The sequence below is a fragment of the Selaginella moellendorffii genome, unplaced genomic scaffold (assembly GCF_000143415.4).
Source record: "Selaginella moellendorffii unplaced genomic scaffold, v1.0 SELMOscaffold_74, whole genome shotgun sequence".
NCBI classification, from domain to species: domain Eukaryota; kingdom Viridiplantae; phylum Streptophyta; class Lycopodiopsida; order Selaginellales; family Selaginellaceae; genus Selaginella; species Selaginella moellendorffii.
In genome coordinates this window covers 461,221-477,979 of record NW_003314335.1, presented here as the reverse complement: position 1 = coordinate 477,979, position 16,759 = coordinate 461,221, and the positions used below count along the sequence as shown (strand labels likewise).

General features: G+C 43.5%; 3 protein-coding genes and 1 long non-coding RNA gene across 5 annotated transcripts; 2 read left to right on the top strand and 2 right to left on the bottom strand.

Moving 5' to 3' along the window:
• Nucleotides 1–2,399: 2,399 nt before the first annotated feature.
• Nucleotides 2,400–3,412, top strand: LOC9658747. 2 transcript variants are annotated; one of them, XR_002990420.1, is made up of 4 exons: nucleotides 2,400–2,500; nucleotides 2,590–2,752; nucleotides 2,830–2,988; nucleotides 3,044–3,412. It is a non-coding gene; the product is annotated as an uncharacterized LOC9658747 (long non-coding RNA). The 2 variants fall into 2 exon arrangements; XR_002990419.1 differs by having other exon boundaries at nucleotides 2,400–2,752.
• Nucleotides 3,413–9,996: 6,584 nt separating this feature from the next.
• On the bottom strand, nucleotides 9,997–10,776 carry LOC9659335. The gene is made up of 3 exons (XM_002986448.2): nucleotides 10,477–10,776; nucleotides 10,365–10,418; nucleotides 9,997–10,298 (listed from the first exon to the last, which is right to left on the bottom strand). Exons 1-3 carry the CDS (start codon nucleotides 10,774–10,776, stop codon nucleotides 10,059–10,061), a joined length of 594 nt encoding a protein of 197 aa, XP_002986494.1. The 3' UTR covers nucleotides 9,997–10,058.
• Nucleotides 10,777–10,923: 147 nt separating this feature from the next.
• On the top strand, nucleotides 10,924–11,519 carry LOC9658746. Its single transcript, XM_002986528.2, has 2 exons — nucleotides 10,924–11,190; nucleotides 11,253–11,519. Exons 1-2 carry the CDS (start codon nucleotides 10,946–10,948, stop codon nucleotides 11,458–11,460), a joined length of 453 nt encoding a protein of 150 aa, XP_002986574.2. The 5' UTR covers nucleotides 10,924–10,945; the 3' UTR covers nucleotides 11,461–11,519.
• Nucleotides 11,520–11,595: 76 nt separating this feature from the next.
• Nucleotides 11,596–13,790, bottom strand: LOC9658745 (alpha-galactosidase). Its single transcript, XM_024660448.1, has 15 exons — nucleotides 13,622–13,790; nucleotides 13,513–13,571; nucleotides 13,407–13,463; nucleotides 13,302–13,336; nucleotides 13,128–13,231; nucleotides 13,004–13,076; nucleotides 12,898–12,956; nucleotides 12,782–12,847; nucleotides 12,636–12,719; nucleotides 12,530–12,594; nucleotides 12,389–12,471; nucleotides 12,249–12,339; nucleotides 12,132–12,190; nucleotides 11,937–12,077; nucleotides 11,596–11,889 (listed from the first exon to the last, which is right to left on the bottom strand). The coding sequence occupies exons 1-15, from the start codon at nucleotides 13,750–13,752 to the stop codon at nucleotides 11,761–11,763; spliced, it is 1,236 nt and encodes a 411-aa protein (XP_024516216.1). The 5' UTR covers nucleotides 13,753–13,790; the 3' UTR covers nucleotides 11,596–11,760.
• Between the last annotated feature and the right edge of the window lie 2,969 nt (nucleotides 13,791–16,759).

The following is a 16,759-nucleotide window of genomic DNA, read 5'->3' as shown; positions in this document are numbered from 1 at the left end:
TTTACTCTAACTCTGTTTACAGGAGGTAATTGTTGCGATTTTGTTATAACTTTAGCTATCGCTGTCGAGCAGGATCCACCTGATGCTCTCAAAAGTTTTTTGAAAGGGCTCTTTAACAAGGTTCGCTTACCGCAGGATCCAACAAAAACGTTCATAGGTTTCTGAATGGACTGAATTGACATCTGACGAAATAGCAGCATGGGTAAGATATTGCTAAAAAGAGGCCATAATTGACAAATGTGGGGAGCTGCGACTACATTCGAAAGAGGATGTGATGCTGCCTGGAAATATTGTGCTAGCATCACCGGGTAACGTAACGATCGTGCACTACACAAGGTGGAGCCAGCTTCTACCAAAAGACCAGAATCAGTGCCGTGTCCATCTAATGTCAGTACTAGTCAGGCGTGCACAGCTCCTCTCGATAATGCTAGTAATGCTTCTATCGCTATAACAATTTTTCATTGTCCTTCTGCAGAAGTTTCCGTGACTTGATAAGAGCTTTCTCGCGTGCCAATGCTGTTTGCCCAGACCGATGTGCTTTTGCTCAAAATTTAAAGTAAAATAAGTGAAGGAGCTGCAGCAAAGTACTACTATCAGAGCTTTTGTTACATAGTGAGCAAGCAAGTGGGGGAGTAATAAACCATTGCATGCCTTATTTGGCGCAGGAGCTGTATCACAAAGAGCATTTCAGATTGATATGCATTTGTGGACGTCTTGACCAGCTTCCGGAGAAGCATGTAGGCAATGTGGGTGTGGCCTGAATCTTTTGACTGGTAAAGAAGCTCATCCTCAAGTCAATTCTGAGAGGCTGGACAGAAAGCTAAGAACGACAGTAATAAGTTGTCCAATTGGCATCTATACACTTGAAGGTGTTCAGGCTGGCCTCTGTCATTCGCTCTACGTTGTCTTCTACACTTTAGGTGTGTTGATTTTTTTTTGTTGATAGTTGTTTGTTTCAAGATTCTTTTAACCTGGTACATACTTTAGCCAATTGTCCACTGGTATCTCAGTTAAAAAGATCGTGCTTCGAATCAAACTCCAGGTGGTGCTGACGGCACTGTGGTTGCTGCGATATTCAGCATGCTATCTGAGTATTTGGCGAGCAGTCAGGGAGGTGGCAACAAAGGTTCTGGTATTGACGGCGGTCTTTTCTTTCACACTTGCGGCTATTGCTCACGGGTTGGCAGCACAAGGAAGACTGAGCTTGTCATCGATGCTTACAACTTCAGTTCCTACAGTAGCTGAGCAACCTCGCTCAGCTGCTGTGGGCAGCCATTCTTATGCTGGAAAAAAAAATGCAGACCGTTCCTCCGTGATCTCGGATGCAAGGAAGTTCGTTGCCATGGTTGGGAAAGCTCTCTTGGCCTTCTTAGCCATGGCGACGACAGGTTTGTATGGGAAAAGAACATCTCTACCTAGGAAGCACTCCAAAGACAGCGAATGACTGCTCCGAACTGAAGCCTTTGAAGGTGGTGGGATTATCTCCCTCCCGGCGTCTTATATGCAATTTCAGCTCTCGAAGCGGCATTTAACGCAGCTGCAAGTTTGGGAAGGATACAACGGGGCGTTTCACCACACTTATCAACGCCAGCATGTCTCTGTACTGGCAGCTTCTGCACGAGGTCTCGGTTGCAGAACAGCTTGTTTTTTCTAATACGTTTCAGCTTTTGTGAGATGCTTGGAGTTTCTTGGCATGAAGGACATGTGCCATTGACACTGTGAAAGGATGTTTTCTGTCCCGCGAAGGCAATTGTCTGTCTTCTCTGCAGTGCAGTGTTTCCTTACGTGAATCTCGATTTGCAGCAGACGATCCTATGTATACCCCACTGCCGCAGTTCCTTTTTCATGGAGAAGTAGCTTCTCACTTGAAGGTAGAGTGCAATGTGCCTCTTCTTCCGATGGCTGGTAACGTTTTTTCTTCGTCCCAGCTCGCAAACTTGGATGGGAAGCAACTCTCTTAGAATTTATGGGGTAAAAGCTCAAAGGCTTTGAGAACAATCAAAAGCAGATGGTACAACTTGACAATCCTACAACGCGGAAGATGCAGAGTGACAAAGCTCGTGCAAGAGCTCAGCTCCGCATCCAGTGATGGTCTCTCAGGAAACACCGAAGTGGGATCATGTACTTCAAGTGAGCCTGGCTTGCATTTGAGGTGGGGAGCATTGTTTCACAGGTGAGATAAGCGAGCTGAAGAAATCATCGAAGCATTGCTGAGCATTGGCATTCTGAGTCCATACAGCGGTTTCATACGCTCGGTTGCGAGAGCTTTCGAAGGTGCTCGAGCTCTCGAGCACTTGTGGTGGAGTTGTAGTTAATAGATAATAGTAACGCGGAATATCCCATGACAACCGGCTGCTGTCGGTGGAGCAACCGACCGCCGTTGGATGGGGTTTCGAAATTGGAGGCTGGGATTAGCCCTACAGCCGCGCCGCGCCTTTCAAGGATCCATGGCGTCGCTGTGCTCGGCTTGCAAGGCGGCGCTGGCCCCTTGTGGTGTGAGGTGCGTCGTTTTTACATTTTTCAGGCTAACAGGCGGTGTGAATGATCTCGGAAGATTGTGCACTGACTGACCATGTTCGTGTTCCAAAGCAAGCAAACTGCTGTTCGGTTCTGAAGGTCAGACTTTGAGGATATTGCAGATCGTGAGCTTGCTCAGCGACGTTCTCGACAGCATGATGATTCCTGTTTCTCTGCACTCCCTAAGGTGCATCAGGTCCTCAACACGTTGTTCGATCTCTCCCGACGGGCAAAGGTAATAGCACAAAAGAAAGGACTTAGAAGGCTCTAGGAAGTTGCTTTGTGATTCTGAAGGTTTGCATTCGAATGCAGGTTTGCTTACCCTTTAAAGATATTAAAGATAAGTGTCTTTCTAAGGAAATGGACGCTGGCTGGTTTTCTAGGAGAGAAGAAATGGATGCTGATCAGAAATCTGGGTGCTTGAAGAGGGAAGTATGGAGTTGTGATGACGGCGGGATGGACTAGAGCGAGGTAAGGAGTCGTTAAATGTGAATTCTTTGTTGATGATCCTCTTCTCCTTCCCAAGTTGTGCAAGCTCCCCTCTCTTGCTATGCTTGCGGAAAATTGGAGGACAGTGCTCTTGGAAAATCATCAGAGGACGGTGCTCGTGGAAAATTGGAGGATGGCACTCATGGAAAAATAATTGGAGGACAGTGGTTGTGGAAAAGACTTGGAGGATAACACTTTTGTTTCTGGAAAATCATCAGAGGACAATATTCATGCTTGCAGAAAAGAATTAGGGGATGGCAACTACGGCAAAAGTGAGGTGAGTTGTGAAAGGTGAATTCTTTCTTGATTTTTTAAGCTGCAAGAGAAGAATGTTTTTCCAGCATTAACAGGGCAAGATCTAATAAGTTTGTTTCTTCATTATTAATTGATATGGTTTGTTTTTTAAGATTTTGTGCAGACTCTTAGCACTTGTCTAAAGATTCCAGACATGAATGCAAGCTTTTGGGATTCAAGATGATAACATTGAAAAATAACTTAATTATGTCATCACCATCTTGGGGGAGTCAAATGGCATATGCTAATTGGGTTGCATGGTTTGATGAGGAAAATGAGCGGCTTACAAAACTCTTGACAAGCCTTTTGTTCTCATCTTGAATCCCAAAAGTTTACATTTGTGTCTGGAATCCTTCGGTAAGTGCTAAGAGTTTTCGCAAAATCTTAAAAAACAAACAATATCAATCAACAATATATACAATGAAGAAATAGACTCACTAACTTTTGCCTTATTAATGTTGGAAAAACATTCTTTTCTTGCAGCTTCGAGAGAAAAACCAAAGAAGTCAAAAAAGAATTCACCTTTCACAATTCACTTTACTTTTGTTGTAGTTGTTGTCCCCCAATTCTTTTCTGTGAGCACGAGTGTTAATACTTCGATGATTTTCCGGGAGCAAGAGTGTTATCCTTTTATTCTTTTCCACAACTGCTATCCTTTATAATTTTCCACGAGTGCCATCCTCTGATTTTCCATGAGCGCTCTTAGAAAAAGGCTCCTCAAGACTTACTTGTAGGTTCAATTAGTCCCCCACTGGTTTGATATGTAACAAAGCTCTAATGGTAATATTAGTTTCATACCTTATTGCAGCTCCTTCACTATTTTACTTCAAATTTTTGAAAAGGATGTAAAACATAAGTTAAAGCACATCAGTCTGGGTAAATAGCATTGGTACGCAAGAAAGCTCTAAAGTAAAGACAATGAAAATCAATACTAAGCATTATCGAGAGGAGCTGTGCATGCCTGAGTAGTACTGTCATTATATGGACAGGGCACTGATTCTGGTCTTTTGGTAGGAGCTGGCTCCTATTGGTGCACGATCGAGTACATTAGTAGGTGATTCTAGCACAATATTTCCAGGCAGCGTCACATCCTCTTTCAAATGCAGTCGCAGCTCCTGCTTCCTGCACCACATTTGTCAACTATGGCCTCTTCTTACCCATGACGAGAGCTACTGGAGTGGCATTGCTCCTGGAAAGAACTGGTGCTGCTATTTCGTCAGATATCTCCTCCAACAATTCAGTCTACAATTCAGTTTAGAAATTTATGAACATCCTGTGGGGTAACCCAGTAAGCGAACCTTGTTTTCAAAAAGCTTTTGAAGTTCGAGTTGAGAGAATTAGGTGCATCCTGCTTGACAGCAATAGCTAAAGTTATAACAAAATTGCAACAATTAGCTTCACTCTATGGCGAATAAGCATGTAAACAGAGTTAGAGTAATAAGGAGGCTGGCCAACATAGAGTTCATTCCTACTTATGACAATGTGCGTTCTGTTTGTGAAACAAACAGAACCTTACAATATCACACCAAGAGTCCATACATCTACCATGTGGTTATAAAGCTGCTCTAGGGAGCCATGTATAGTGGCGCTCCTGTCATAGAGTCATGTATAGAAGCAATCTAAAAGACATCACAGGAGACTAAGATTGTAGGAGAGCTGATTGTCTTTGCTCTTGCCTCAACCTCACGGGATCAAGCCTTATATTAGTTTATGGACATCTTCACCAGCTGCCGGAGAAGTGTCAAGGCAATATGGGCTCGGCCTAAATCTTTTGACTGGTACAGAAACTCGTTCTCAAGTTTTCCGCTTGCAGTTCTGAGAGGCGATGGTGGCATCTATACACTTCAAGGTGTTCAGGCTGGCCTCTGTCATTTGCTCTACGTTGTCTTCTACACTTAAGGTGCATTGATCTTCTTGTTGGTAGTTGTTTTCTTTCAGATTCTCTTAACTTGGTGCATACTTTCACCAATTGTCTGTGAATGTCATACTGGTATCTTAGTTAAAGATTGTGCTTCAAATCAAATTCCAGGTGTTGGTGACAGCATTGTGGTTCTTGCAATATTTAGTTTTGGTATTGATTGTGATCTTCTCTTTCACACTTGTGGTTATTGCTCACTGGTTGGCAGCACAAGGAAGGCTGAGCTTGTCATCAATGCTTACAACATCAGTTCTTAAACAGCAGGCTGTAAGTGACTAATTTTTCCATTCTACTTTAGTCACTTAACCACACCTCCGACCACTTGGAGGAGTCTCATTCACAACCTCCATAAGTCCCATTCAGGACTTGGGGCTTGCTAGCCCCGAGAATGGCATCCATGCCACTCAACCTTTGCACTTGGTCCAAGTGCTCCACGTGTCCGATCCCATGACTGACACCCAAAGGTACCACTGACATCTCGGCCCGTTACGCTAAGGCCATGCCCATTCACCTTTGCTGCGCAAATGGTCCAATACCACTTGCATCACCATCCCGTCTCTCCAAGACTGGGCCATCTGTCTACGAGGGGTCATCCTGGATCCACTACTTAGCATCCTTAGGATGCCCACAGACATGGGGAATCGCCTTCCCCAAAGTCCCTTTGTCAGTTCCTACCAAGTCCCTTTCTGCCCCTAGCCATGTTTGCCAACACTGCCACTGGATCGAGGCCCACAGGCCCGACCACTAAGTCCCACGGTCCTCTGGGACTTCCTCACCACACGACTGTGTCCTTGGTCACTACCCCAGAGGACTGCTCCTCTTCCTTTCCACAGTCTGGGCCTTTGGGACGACATTTCGGAACACCGTGGCCTTACGCGAGCCACCTGGGTACTCTCCCCACCTATCGCCTTTAGGTGCTCTAGCCATGGGCTTAGAGCGAGGTTCCGTTGAGCCACGCCTGGTATCCAAGTAGGTAGTGCCACCCACACTTGGACTGGGAGCATCGGCCAGTCGATCTCCCGGGGGAACTAGAGCCGGCTCTTGAACACTTCACCAAGCTACCCCGCTTGTCGGTCCGTATTCACTCTAGTCTTGGACTTCCCAGTGGTCAATTCATCACCCAACACTGGGTCTGGCCTTCCTGGGCCAAACTGGCCTTTCCTGGCCAAACTGGCTTCACTGCAGTCCTCCCCCTACTATACTTTTGGGGCTCACCAAACCCCCCAGGGTCTGGGAGACGAACGCTTTGGGCTTTCACCCTCTCAGGCTCCGGACTCGGACTCGGACTCGGACTCAGACTCGGACTCGGACTCGGACTCGGACTCGGACTTGGGCTCGGGCTCGGTCTCGGCCTCGGCCTCGGTCTCAGTCTCGGCCCCGATCTCGGTCTCGGTCTCGGTCTCGGTCCCGGTCTCGGTCCCGGTCTCGGTCTCGACTTCGGACTCCATCTCGGACTCCATCTCGGGTCCATCTCGGACTCCATCTCGGACTCCATTTCGGGTCCATCTTGGGTCCACCTCGGACTCCATCTCGGACTCCATCTCGGACTCCATCTCGGGTCCATCTCGGACTCCACTTCGGACTCCAACTCGGGTCCATCTCGGGTCCACCTCGGACTCCAACTCGGACTCCATCTCGGACTCCATCTCGGGTCCATCTCGGACTCCATCTCGGACTCCATTTCGGGTCCATCTCGGGTCCACCTCGGACTCCAACTCGGACTCCATCTCGGGTCCATCTCGGACTCCACTTCGGACTCCAACTCGGGTCCATCTCGGACTCCACTTCGGACTCCAACTCGGGTCCATCTCGGGTCCACCTCGGACTCCAACTCGGACTCCATCTCGGACTCCATCTCGGGTCCATCTCGGACTCCATCTCGGACTCCATCTCGGGTCCATCTCGGGTCCACCTCGGGCTCCAACTCGGACTCCATCTCGGGTCCATCTCGGACTCCACTTCGGACTCCAACTCGGGTCCATCTCGGACTCCACTTCGGACTCCAACTCGGGTCCATCTCGGACTCCACTTCGGACTCCAAGTCGAGTCCATCTCGGACACTCCCACGTGTCATGTGTTGGTCCTTTTTGGGTCCCCTTTTTGGAGCCTCGCCTTTTGCTCGCTTCGTGCTCGTTCCTCGAACACTTCGTTGGGAGTTCCACTCCCGCTCTTGACTTTTCAAGTCGGAGCTTTTGGTCCAAACGTGTTACGCTCGTTTGGCTCTCGCTTCGGCCACTACCATGTGGTGCCCTTCCAGCTCCACTTTGGGGCCTAGGGATTTTGTGTCTCACACAGGCAAGCTACCAAGGTACAACAGCTGAGCGACCTCAGCTGCTGCAGTCAGTAATTTTAAGGGTAAAGGCTGGTGTAAGCCATGGAAAAAGAAACAAACTTCTGCTTTCTACTATAATAGTATAGGACATAAATGTAAATCATTAGCCACAGAAACGTTTCCAAATCCTATCTTTGTAACGTGAAACGGTTGACTGATTGGCTGTCGGTGGAAGGAGGGGGGGGGAGGGGGGGTGTGTGGGGGGCGGGGGCAGTACCTGGAGCTTCTATATGGATCCAAGTTCTGGAGGTACCTGGAGCCTAAGATGGAAGTATAGATTGCATGCATTTTATGGAGCTGTGACGAGCTCACATATGATTCAGGAGCTAGAGGAGTTGGAGCAGTGGAAGTGCGAGTTGAGGTAAATGTAAACTGACATGTTTAGAGCTTCAAGCTTATTTTATAAATACAAGTCTCAGAGCACATTAATGAGGAACTAGACCTCTCCCTTGTGGAGCCAGAGCTTACCACTAAGGAGCTGAAGTGCACCCTTGAAGTCCCACAGCCAAAGTTGGATTAGGTAAATCTAGATTGCATGCATTTCATGGAGATGTAGTGAGTTCACATGTGATTTAGGAGTTACAGGAGTTGAAATAGGAGAAGCATAAGTTGGAGGCAAATGTAAATTGAAATTCTTGGAGCTCAGAGCTTATTTTATGTATCCAAGTCTTGGAGCATATTATTAAGGTCCCGGAGCCAAAGCTAGATGAGGTAAATGGTAAATTATGTTTTATGGAGCTCTAGTGAGTTTGACATAGAATTCCAGGTCTGTGGCCAGTCTGAGCCAGAGGGCTGGAAGAGCAGCAGCAGCTCTAGCTCCAGCTCAAGTACTTACAAAGTCTTGTGGACAATTTGGGTGAGTTTTTTGTGTTATTCTACAAGGCAATCTATTTAGAATCAAAGAGTTATGCTTATATCTCTTTTGTCTTCTACACTGAAAACTCCTCATGGGAGGAAGTGCAAAAGCTACAGTCATGTATTTTCATCTGTGCCTTACGTTTACATAAAAAATGTTAAAATATGACCGAGATGGCAAATATGATAATCAACATGCATGGACAAAGCCTCTAGCACAAGGTAATAGTACAAAATTTTAAACTCTTGAATCAAAGCCATTGTGCAAAAACCTTGGTTGAGGAGCGTAAATGCAGCTTGGAAAATTAGCGGAGTTGAATCTGAAAGTTCTTAAGACACTTGAAAAGCTTATTGACTTCTTTAAGGCACAAGCAATTGACTCTGATATCTATAACCTCTTTACAAGACCTCCTTTTTTAATTAATTGTTCGCATGAACAAGAATTTCTCAAATGATTTTGGCATCGAGCAGTGTAGAACCCTTTCAGACCTTTAGTTACAGTATGGTACTCATTTTATGTAGCTAAGAAATAATATTTAGAACAACTCTTTGACAATGTAAGTAAGTCCAAATAAATTTTGAGATTTTAAATACTTTTTCTTTCCTTTGTTGTGAAGGAAAGATTAAAAGTTAAGATCTCAAATTTACTTGAGCTTATTTACATTTTCAAAGAGTTATTACAAGTGTAATACATGATGCAACATAAACTTCCTACTGCTCTTGGAACCATTTGAGTCATTTTGTGTTGATTAGAGTGTTGTTCTTTTCTGTAGTAAAGAAGTCTATAGATATCAAGTTGGTTGTCTCTGCTTAAAAAACAATATGTTTATTCATAAACTATGTATAATGTTATAATTACTTTATAATTGACATAAAAAAGTGGATATTAACCAATAAATAATCTTACTACCCAAAAACCAGTATTAATCCTCTTAAAAAGCCCATCTAGTTTAATTAATCCAATCCACAACCACTTAATTATTACAACTTCGACATAATGATAGAAACAACTATCACATCATCACTCCATCCTATCACACTTTCATCTCATTCATCCCCAAAAACATAGCTGACATAAGGTTTTAGGTGTTCAAGTTTTGGCTCATACTTCCTCTTTATTTCAATTATTTACTATTGTCAAACCTGAAAACTTTATATCATCCTTTGTCTTTTTTAAAAAATATTTTCAATTTACCAGATAAAAAATTTACACCAGACAGCATATCAGACAAAAGTTGGAGAGTTCTGGCACCCACCATGGTTTAAGTTGATTGATTGATTGACTTAGAGAGAGAGAGAGAGTATTACATTAATAGGGCAAAGCATTTTTGAGTTGCACCATACCTTTGCAACGAAGTTCAATGCGACCCAGGTTTGTGATGTGATCAAATCATTTAACTTTCTAAGTGCTCAGACATGACTGAAGACGGAATCGAGAAGCAAACTATTTCGTTGGGTAAGAGCACATGTTTACCCATTGAACACCTTACTATTGGTATACTGAACAGGAAGATATGGGCAAGAGGAAGTGGCTAGACTTGTAAAGATCATAGCCTTTGCACTTTTCTAAGAGTGCCTGATCATGCAGGTAGGCAAGCAAGTTCTCAAGAGAGAAATTTTACAATTTTGAAATAATCTTTACATCCATCTCACTCAATTCGGTGTTGCAATTTGTACTGACTTTTTGAGTGCTTGCAATAGACTCTGCATGATGGCTGGCTCACCAGGAGGGACAGAGTTTTTGAGTTTGCCACTCCTTTGCGCCAGGAAGAAAGGCTGTGTCGATTCACTACTTGGTGGCAGCACCAGCACATCAATGTAAACCAGATCCTCGACAACTCCTTCATTGATTCGTATGTATGCCAATCTTACTCCATTTTTCACTTTGTCCACCTGCATTTAACATTTCCAATTCTCCTTTTATTGGTGTAGTAGATTCAAGTTCTTGAGGGATTCTACCTTGAGAGGGAGCTCCAGAGTGAAGTTCGCGTTTTGCATGAGGCTGTTGCCCCACTGAAACAGTAGAAGGTTATCTTTCTTTCTTACAACTTCAAAGTAGAGATTCACTTACTTGAAACATCAAGTCCTCGAGGAGCTTCACATCCACATTAGCAGGAAGCTTGGCAGTCCCCAGAGAGATTGGCTCACCTTCATCTTCCTGGACAATAGAACTCCCAGCTCCACTCACAGCCAGCTCTCGACATTTCGTTGATTTGCTCGCTTGCTTGATGGAGATTGATCCAGTGTTGCTGGAAAACGCAGGCAAGCTCCTCCTGGGAGGAAAAATCCCACTGCCACAACCGGTGGTGCCGCTGCTGGAATGTGGATTGAGAGACAATGCGCTGGAGACATGGCTTGGACAACGAGCCATTCTTCTGGGAGCTTTAATATCTTCAGGGTATATGCCATTTGGCTTAAGCTTACGTGGTAGTTACGTGGAGCATGTGCACTGCACGTGGCTTACCTTTTTTGCCTATGTGTCGTCTACGTGTTAGGACACGTGTCGCATCGCATTTGTATTTCAGTCATTCTTTACGGCTATGGCAGCAGCTCTAAGCGCGGCCTTGTCTTTCCCTTGCTCCAGAGCTTTTCAGGGTTGTGGCGACTTTGAGCGCTTGGCTAGTAGACCCGGCGCCGCGAGGCCTTTGCGCACCAAGGGGCTCCGAGCTATGGCGCAGGATCGCCAGGCATCATCGCCAGCAGTGGTGGAGAAATTGGGCATCAAGGTCGAGAAGGAGCCCTCGGATGCGAGACTGAGGGAGCTGGGCGTCAAGACCTGGCCAAAGTAAGTCGATTCCTCTCGCCGTTTTGATCGATGGAGTGATTGATCGAAGGATGGAACTCCAGGTGGGGCTGCGCGCCCAGCAAATTCCCATGGACATACGATGCCAGGGAGACGTGCTATCTCCTGGAGGGCAGGGTGAAGGTGTATCCGGAGGGATCCAGCGACGAATTCGTGGAGATTGGCGCTGGGGATTTGGTGGTCTTCCCAAAAGGGATGAGCTGTACGTGGGACGTGGCTGCCACGGTGGACAAGCACTACAAATTCGATTAAAAGTAGCTTTTAATCTCGGCCGTCACAAAATAAATATTTACAAAGCATTTTCTTGGTAACCATGAACTTGATGATCTGGTGTGGTTGCCTTAACTCTAACCAATATCATGTCATGCACCAAAAGCTTAAAGGAGAGCTCGATAATCAACGAAGTATAAATTGTAACAGATTTAACACACACAGACTCGTATTCGAGCTTATCTATGCTCGGCCTTCCTGCAAGGAAAGCATGAGCAATTACAACTCTCAATCTTAGCCAGAAGCTTTAGCATTTCCGATTACTGTGAAGCGAAGAAAGTATCAAAGGCTGCTGACGAGAACCTGCTTAGGAAGAGACGACCATCCCGGGCTTAGGATAAACATCTCGGCACCATGAGGGGCCACGCTAACCACAATGCTTTCGTTGTAAACACCACTCCAGTACTCGTGCTGCAAGGCAGTAAGAAGTGGTGATACTCATCAAGCTTGAAAATTACCTTCCACAAGTCTCGTATTGTCACTCTAGTGGATGGATGCAATGAGATCTCTTGCCATGACACCTCGATATCGGCATCCTCCTCGCACCTGTTCCAGATCACTACCGCTGTTCGCTTAAGAGAGAGTGGACCGGCCCAGATCTGGCAGAAACTACGAGAATTGAGGAGTGATAATCCAAGACAAACAAAGATTACCTCGTGGCATTCTTCAGGTCCTTTCTTACAAACTTTTCTCCCTTGAATTCCCAATGAATCTAAAGACAGGGCTCTTATAAAAACAAACAGGCATCTGAATCAAAACAAACAGACTACCTTGATTTACACTTATAACCTCCTTGTTGGTAATGATCTCTAGCGTGTCATTGCTCATATCTCGGAGATCACAGCCGAGAATCAATGGTGCCTGCGAGCTAAACAATCTCAGTGACTGGAAATAAACAAGTAAGTGAAACCTTCATCAATGCCCATATGCTGAAGTGTGAGCGATATTCGTCAATGGTCATTCCGCCGTTTCCAACTTCAAGCATGTCTGGATCTGCAAGTTACGCAGAATTCGTGAAAAGAAAAGTGGGAAACGCGGGAAATGAAATCACCATTCCAGCCGCCGGGTCCAGCAAACGAAGCCCAGCGATCATTTAAATCGGCAATAGTTGTCATGCTGTGCAAAGATCAGAGCTGTGAAACAAGGAAAGAGAATACCTTTTCCAGGTATCAGTGATGTCACCGGTAGTACGCCAGCTATTTCCAACGTCAGGCGCCCATTCTGCGGGGTCGTCGACGCCCCTGCAAAAAGATAAGCGTAAACAAAACACGAAAAGAAGGAAGAGAACGAGAAAAACTTCCACCATTCGCAGATGGAGAAGAATATCTTACGACCCGTCTTGGCGAGAGCTTCCTGCATGATTGGATACCTGATACAGAAAATGAACAAGAGAAACCAAGAATTCAAAAGAGTTCTTACCTCAACTCAGGCTTACTTCCATCTGTGAAGCAGTTATCATACTTGAGATAATCGATTCCCTAAAGAAAACAAACGCTTAAAACGAAAAACTTGTGCTCAAGCTTACCCATGAGGCGAAGGTTTCAGCGTCTTGTTCCTCGTATCCAAGAGATCCAGGCTGCTTCTCACACGTAAAGTACCTTGAACAAGTAACAAAGAAAATTAATGCATCGACCAGTTCAGCAGCTTACCCGGCGTCGGAATAAATCCCAAACTTGAGACCTTTCTCGTGAACAAAATCCGCCAGGGCCTTGATGCCAGATGGGAAAGTTGCTGCTCGAGCAGTAAGTTCGCCCTGAGAAACAAAATGTCGCGTTACAATTCACTGACCATTGCCCGGCCGTGTACACTCAAAACAGATTTACTTCAGAGCCTCGCTTCATCTCGGCCCAGCAATCGTCTGCCAGAAACCAGAAAACAAGCCTGTGATCAAACAACCAAAGAAAAAAAATGGAACAAAAATAACTTACCAACATTCAAGTAATTGTATCCCAATGCAGCCAGGCCAGTCGAGACCAGCGCCTCGGCTGGATGCGTAGGAGGTGAGCTTGGAAAAATCGCAACGAAAACACATACCAGTTTCTTTGACGGTCAATTCATCGATGTTGCATCCGAAATGGTTCCAGCTATTCCATCTGTGCAAATACATCACATTCTTTGCGTCTAAAGACAATCCTGCGCTTACCCCATTGGCGGCGTCTTGCCGAGACCATTGTGGAGCGTGAGCGGCGATAGAATCAGGCGCGAGCAAACGGCGGGATGGATGAGTAAAATCACCAATGGAGCGAGCGCCCAGACCATCGCTGCCATCGCCATCGTGAGAGGGGGAAATAATTCAAAAGGAGCGAGCCCTAAAGAAGCTTCTTTATTGTCACATTCGAGCTTATCCCTCTAGAAATTTTTGGACTATGAAAGATACTTTTAGAGGATCTATTTCGCATATTCTTATCAACGTTTATACTTGAATTACAAATATTATATACTAGTATTGCCCAGCAAATGCTGGGTGATTTTATATAAAAAATTTTGCTCTTGTGAATTTGATATTATAAATATATGAGTAAGAATAAGTATTTATTAATACAAAAAATTAGATGGAAATATGAACATATTTAGAACAATACTTGACACAGAAAAAAGTAAAAATGGAATTTTTAATATTAATTAAATGATACATTAAGATTTTATCAAACAAAAGTAAGAGAATATTGACTAACAATAATCATTAATAATTTATTTCAGTTAAAAAAATAATTACTAAGAAAATGTATAAACATATATTATATATAAGTAAATTCAAATCTTATATTCCATAGTATTAATATATTTGTACTTAGAAAAAATATTTTAAAATAATACTGTTGTGAGATCCAAGTGTACGGCTACAATGCCATATAATAATATTAGCATAATGGGATTTTGGTAGCTGTTAAATTGGTTTTAATTTGGACCATTTGCTCCCATATATAAACTAACGTTTTTGGGTTAATTAATATGTACATCTTCTGTATTCCTTTTTTATATTCCATACACTCACATTGGTGGAGGTGAGAGGCATTTTTTATTGTCCCTAAGGAATGTTTAGATTTAGGATTTTAGTTTAAATCTAGCTTTTGCATTGTCTAGATTTAGCTTTTTCCGTTTTTTTTTCTTTTGTTTTTTCCTTTGTTTAAATTTAGCTTTTCCATTGTCTAGATCTCTTTTCTTTCTTTTTATTTTTTCCTTTTCATTCATCTTCATGGCAAAATAACAATCTCCTCCTCCTTTGACTCTAGAGTAGTAGTTGGTGCAATTATTTAATGCTATGCGATTGCAGTTAAACAACCAAACTCAATTGATGGCAGCATTCACGGCATATGGTATAGCTCCTCCTGCTTTTGGTGCCAATCCTTGCATTTGGTCAAAGTTCTTTCATAAGAATCCTAGGGATGATGTGTATTATTGATTCGATCATTTCATGGTGATTGCCACATATAATTCTTGGGATGATGCTGTTATAAGACGTCGTCTCTTCCACTTCTTGCTACACGTCCTTCAGCTCTACTTCATATGGGAGATGGTCCTATTCCAATAGAGGTTGATGCTGTTGCTGCTCGAGATTAAAGATAAAGGTGAGGACGTGATTGTGGCCGTGATGTTCATTGCTGAGCGTATGATAAAGTTAATCACACTTATCAGCATTATTGACGTTTTCTAAATTGGTGGCCTCCATTTCCTGGGTGGAGACCTTGGCGTCAATAATGTCTTATTAGTGTTGTTGCGAGAGATGCACCTGAGATGCATTTAGGAAATGATGAGTCATGCAAGTAACAAAGGGACCTTGCGTAAATAAGTCAGTGACCTCTCTATTTTTTTTTCGGGAGTATTATCAAGGGGTTCACTTGGCACTAGTTCATCTAGTGTTTACTTTCTAAGCTCGTTTTTATAACAAGAGGTCTCTTATTATTCTCTTTGTGTTAGTTGATACAAATTTGAGTTTATCTTCTATTACTCAACTTGATGCCATATATTGCCGTCTACATTTGTGTTGTGCAACAAAGTCAATTTTCATTCTTTATGGCAACGGCCATACACATACATATGTATGGGATGAGGTGGACTTAGTTGTATATGTAGGTGATCTTGAGCTTGGATTGCAATTATTGCGGGTGGTGCCGAATTAAGCTTTTGACTTTATTCTTGGTATAGATTAGTTGTAGCACAATGATGCCAAATGTGACCTTCAAACTTCTCCTTCTTGTCTCATACTTCTTTATATTTCATCCATTCCTTTTTTTTTTGTACCTCTTTGTCCCTCTGCTTCTACCTTTGCTTCCATTACTTTTGTTTCACCATTACTTCCTCTTATATTTCCATCTTGTTCCATTTTTCCCTTTTTTGATCCCTTTGATAGTCTTTGTGTTGCAATAGTTAACTAACTAATGAAGGAGTATGCCAATTTAACCTATCATCTGAGGTGAAGATTGCCACACGTCATTTGATTCTAACTGGGGATGTTTGTCTAATCAAGGTTCCTGTTCGTCATCAGTCACCCAAAAAGATCATATGCAAACATAAAGAAGATGTTGGAAAAGGGTGTTATTCAAAAGTTGTGGAGTCCTTAGGCATGTGAACTTTATCTTGTGACAAAGCCTAATGGGAGTATTCATTTTTGCATCGATTATAAGATCCTGGATGTGTACCTTCTTCCTCACACTTTTGATCTCTTGGATTATCCAGGGAAAAGTTGGTTCACCAAGTTAAATCTTGTTTCTAGGTACTGGCAAGTATCAATGCCTGAAAATGATATACCTAAGACTGTTTTTCATATACTATTTAGTTTGTACGAGTTCTTGGTGATGCCGTTTGGTTTGAACAATTGTCTAGTGACTTTTTCATCTGGTCTACAAACTGTGAGTAGGTGTTCATGGATTTCAAAGAGCTTTTGATGACTCCTCCGGTTTTGGCGTATCCTGACTACACTTGACCTTTTATTTTGCGTGTGGATGCTTTTGATATTGGTTTTAGAGGTGTGTTGATGCAAGAGAGCTTGAGTGTGCCTAATCAATGCCATCCTATTGTATATATAAGTTGTACATTACAACTAGCAAAGGTGAACTACTCCACGACAGAGAAAGAGTGTTTAACAGCAATCTAGGGTTTCAAGAAACTTCATGCATATCTCCATGGTTCTCAGATGTTATTGGGAGGTGATTATATTGCCGTTACTTCATCATTAAAGTGAAAGAACTTGGTTGGTCGTATTGCTTAGTGGGTTTTTAAGCTTTAGATATATGATTCTGATGTTATTCATCACCTGGAAAGTTCTATAACTAATGTTGAT

What these genes read in the sequence shown, in the direction of transcription:
- LOC9658745 (XM_024660448.1), bottom strand. Translation starts at nt 13,752, where the DNA reads ATGGCGATGGCAGCGATGGTCTGGGCGCTCGCTCCATTGGTGATTTTA. An exon ending in CTGAAACCTTCGCCTCATGG is followed by an intron (nt 12,957 to 13,003) that starts GTAAGCTTGAGC and finishes TGTTTTCTTTAG; the next exon opens with GGAATCGATTATCTCAAGTA. An exon ending in TTCTTCTCCATCTGCGAATG is followed by an intron (nt 12,720 to 12,781) that starts GTGGAAGTTTTT and finishes ATCTTTTTGCAG; the next exon opens with GGGCGTCGACGACCCCGCAG.
- LOC9658746 (XM_002986528.2), top strand. Translation starts at nt 10,946, where the DNA reads ATGGCAGCAGCTCTAAGCGCGGCCTTGTCTTTCCCTTGCTCCAGAGCT. An exon ending in GGCGTCAAGACCTGGCCAAA is followed by an intron (nt 11,191 to 11,252) that starts GTAAGTCGATTC and finishes ATGGAACTCCAG; the next exon opens with GTGGGGCTGCGCGCCCAGCA.
- LOC9659335 (XM_002986448.2), bottom strand. Translation starts at nt 10,776, where the DNA reads ATGGCTCGTTGTCCAAGCCATGTCTCCAGCGCATTGTCTCTCAATCCA. An exon ending in TCGAGGACTTGATGTTTCAA is followed by an intron (nt 10,419 to 10,476) that starts GTAAGTGAATCT and finishes CTACTGTTTCAG; the next exon opens with TGGGGCAACAGCCTCATGCA. An exon ending in CTCTGGAGCTCCCTCTCAAG is followed by an intron (nt 10,299 to 10,364) that starts GTAGAATCCCTC and finishes TGTTAAATGCAG; the next exon opens with GTGGACAAAGTGAAAAATGG.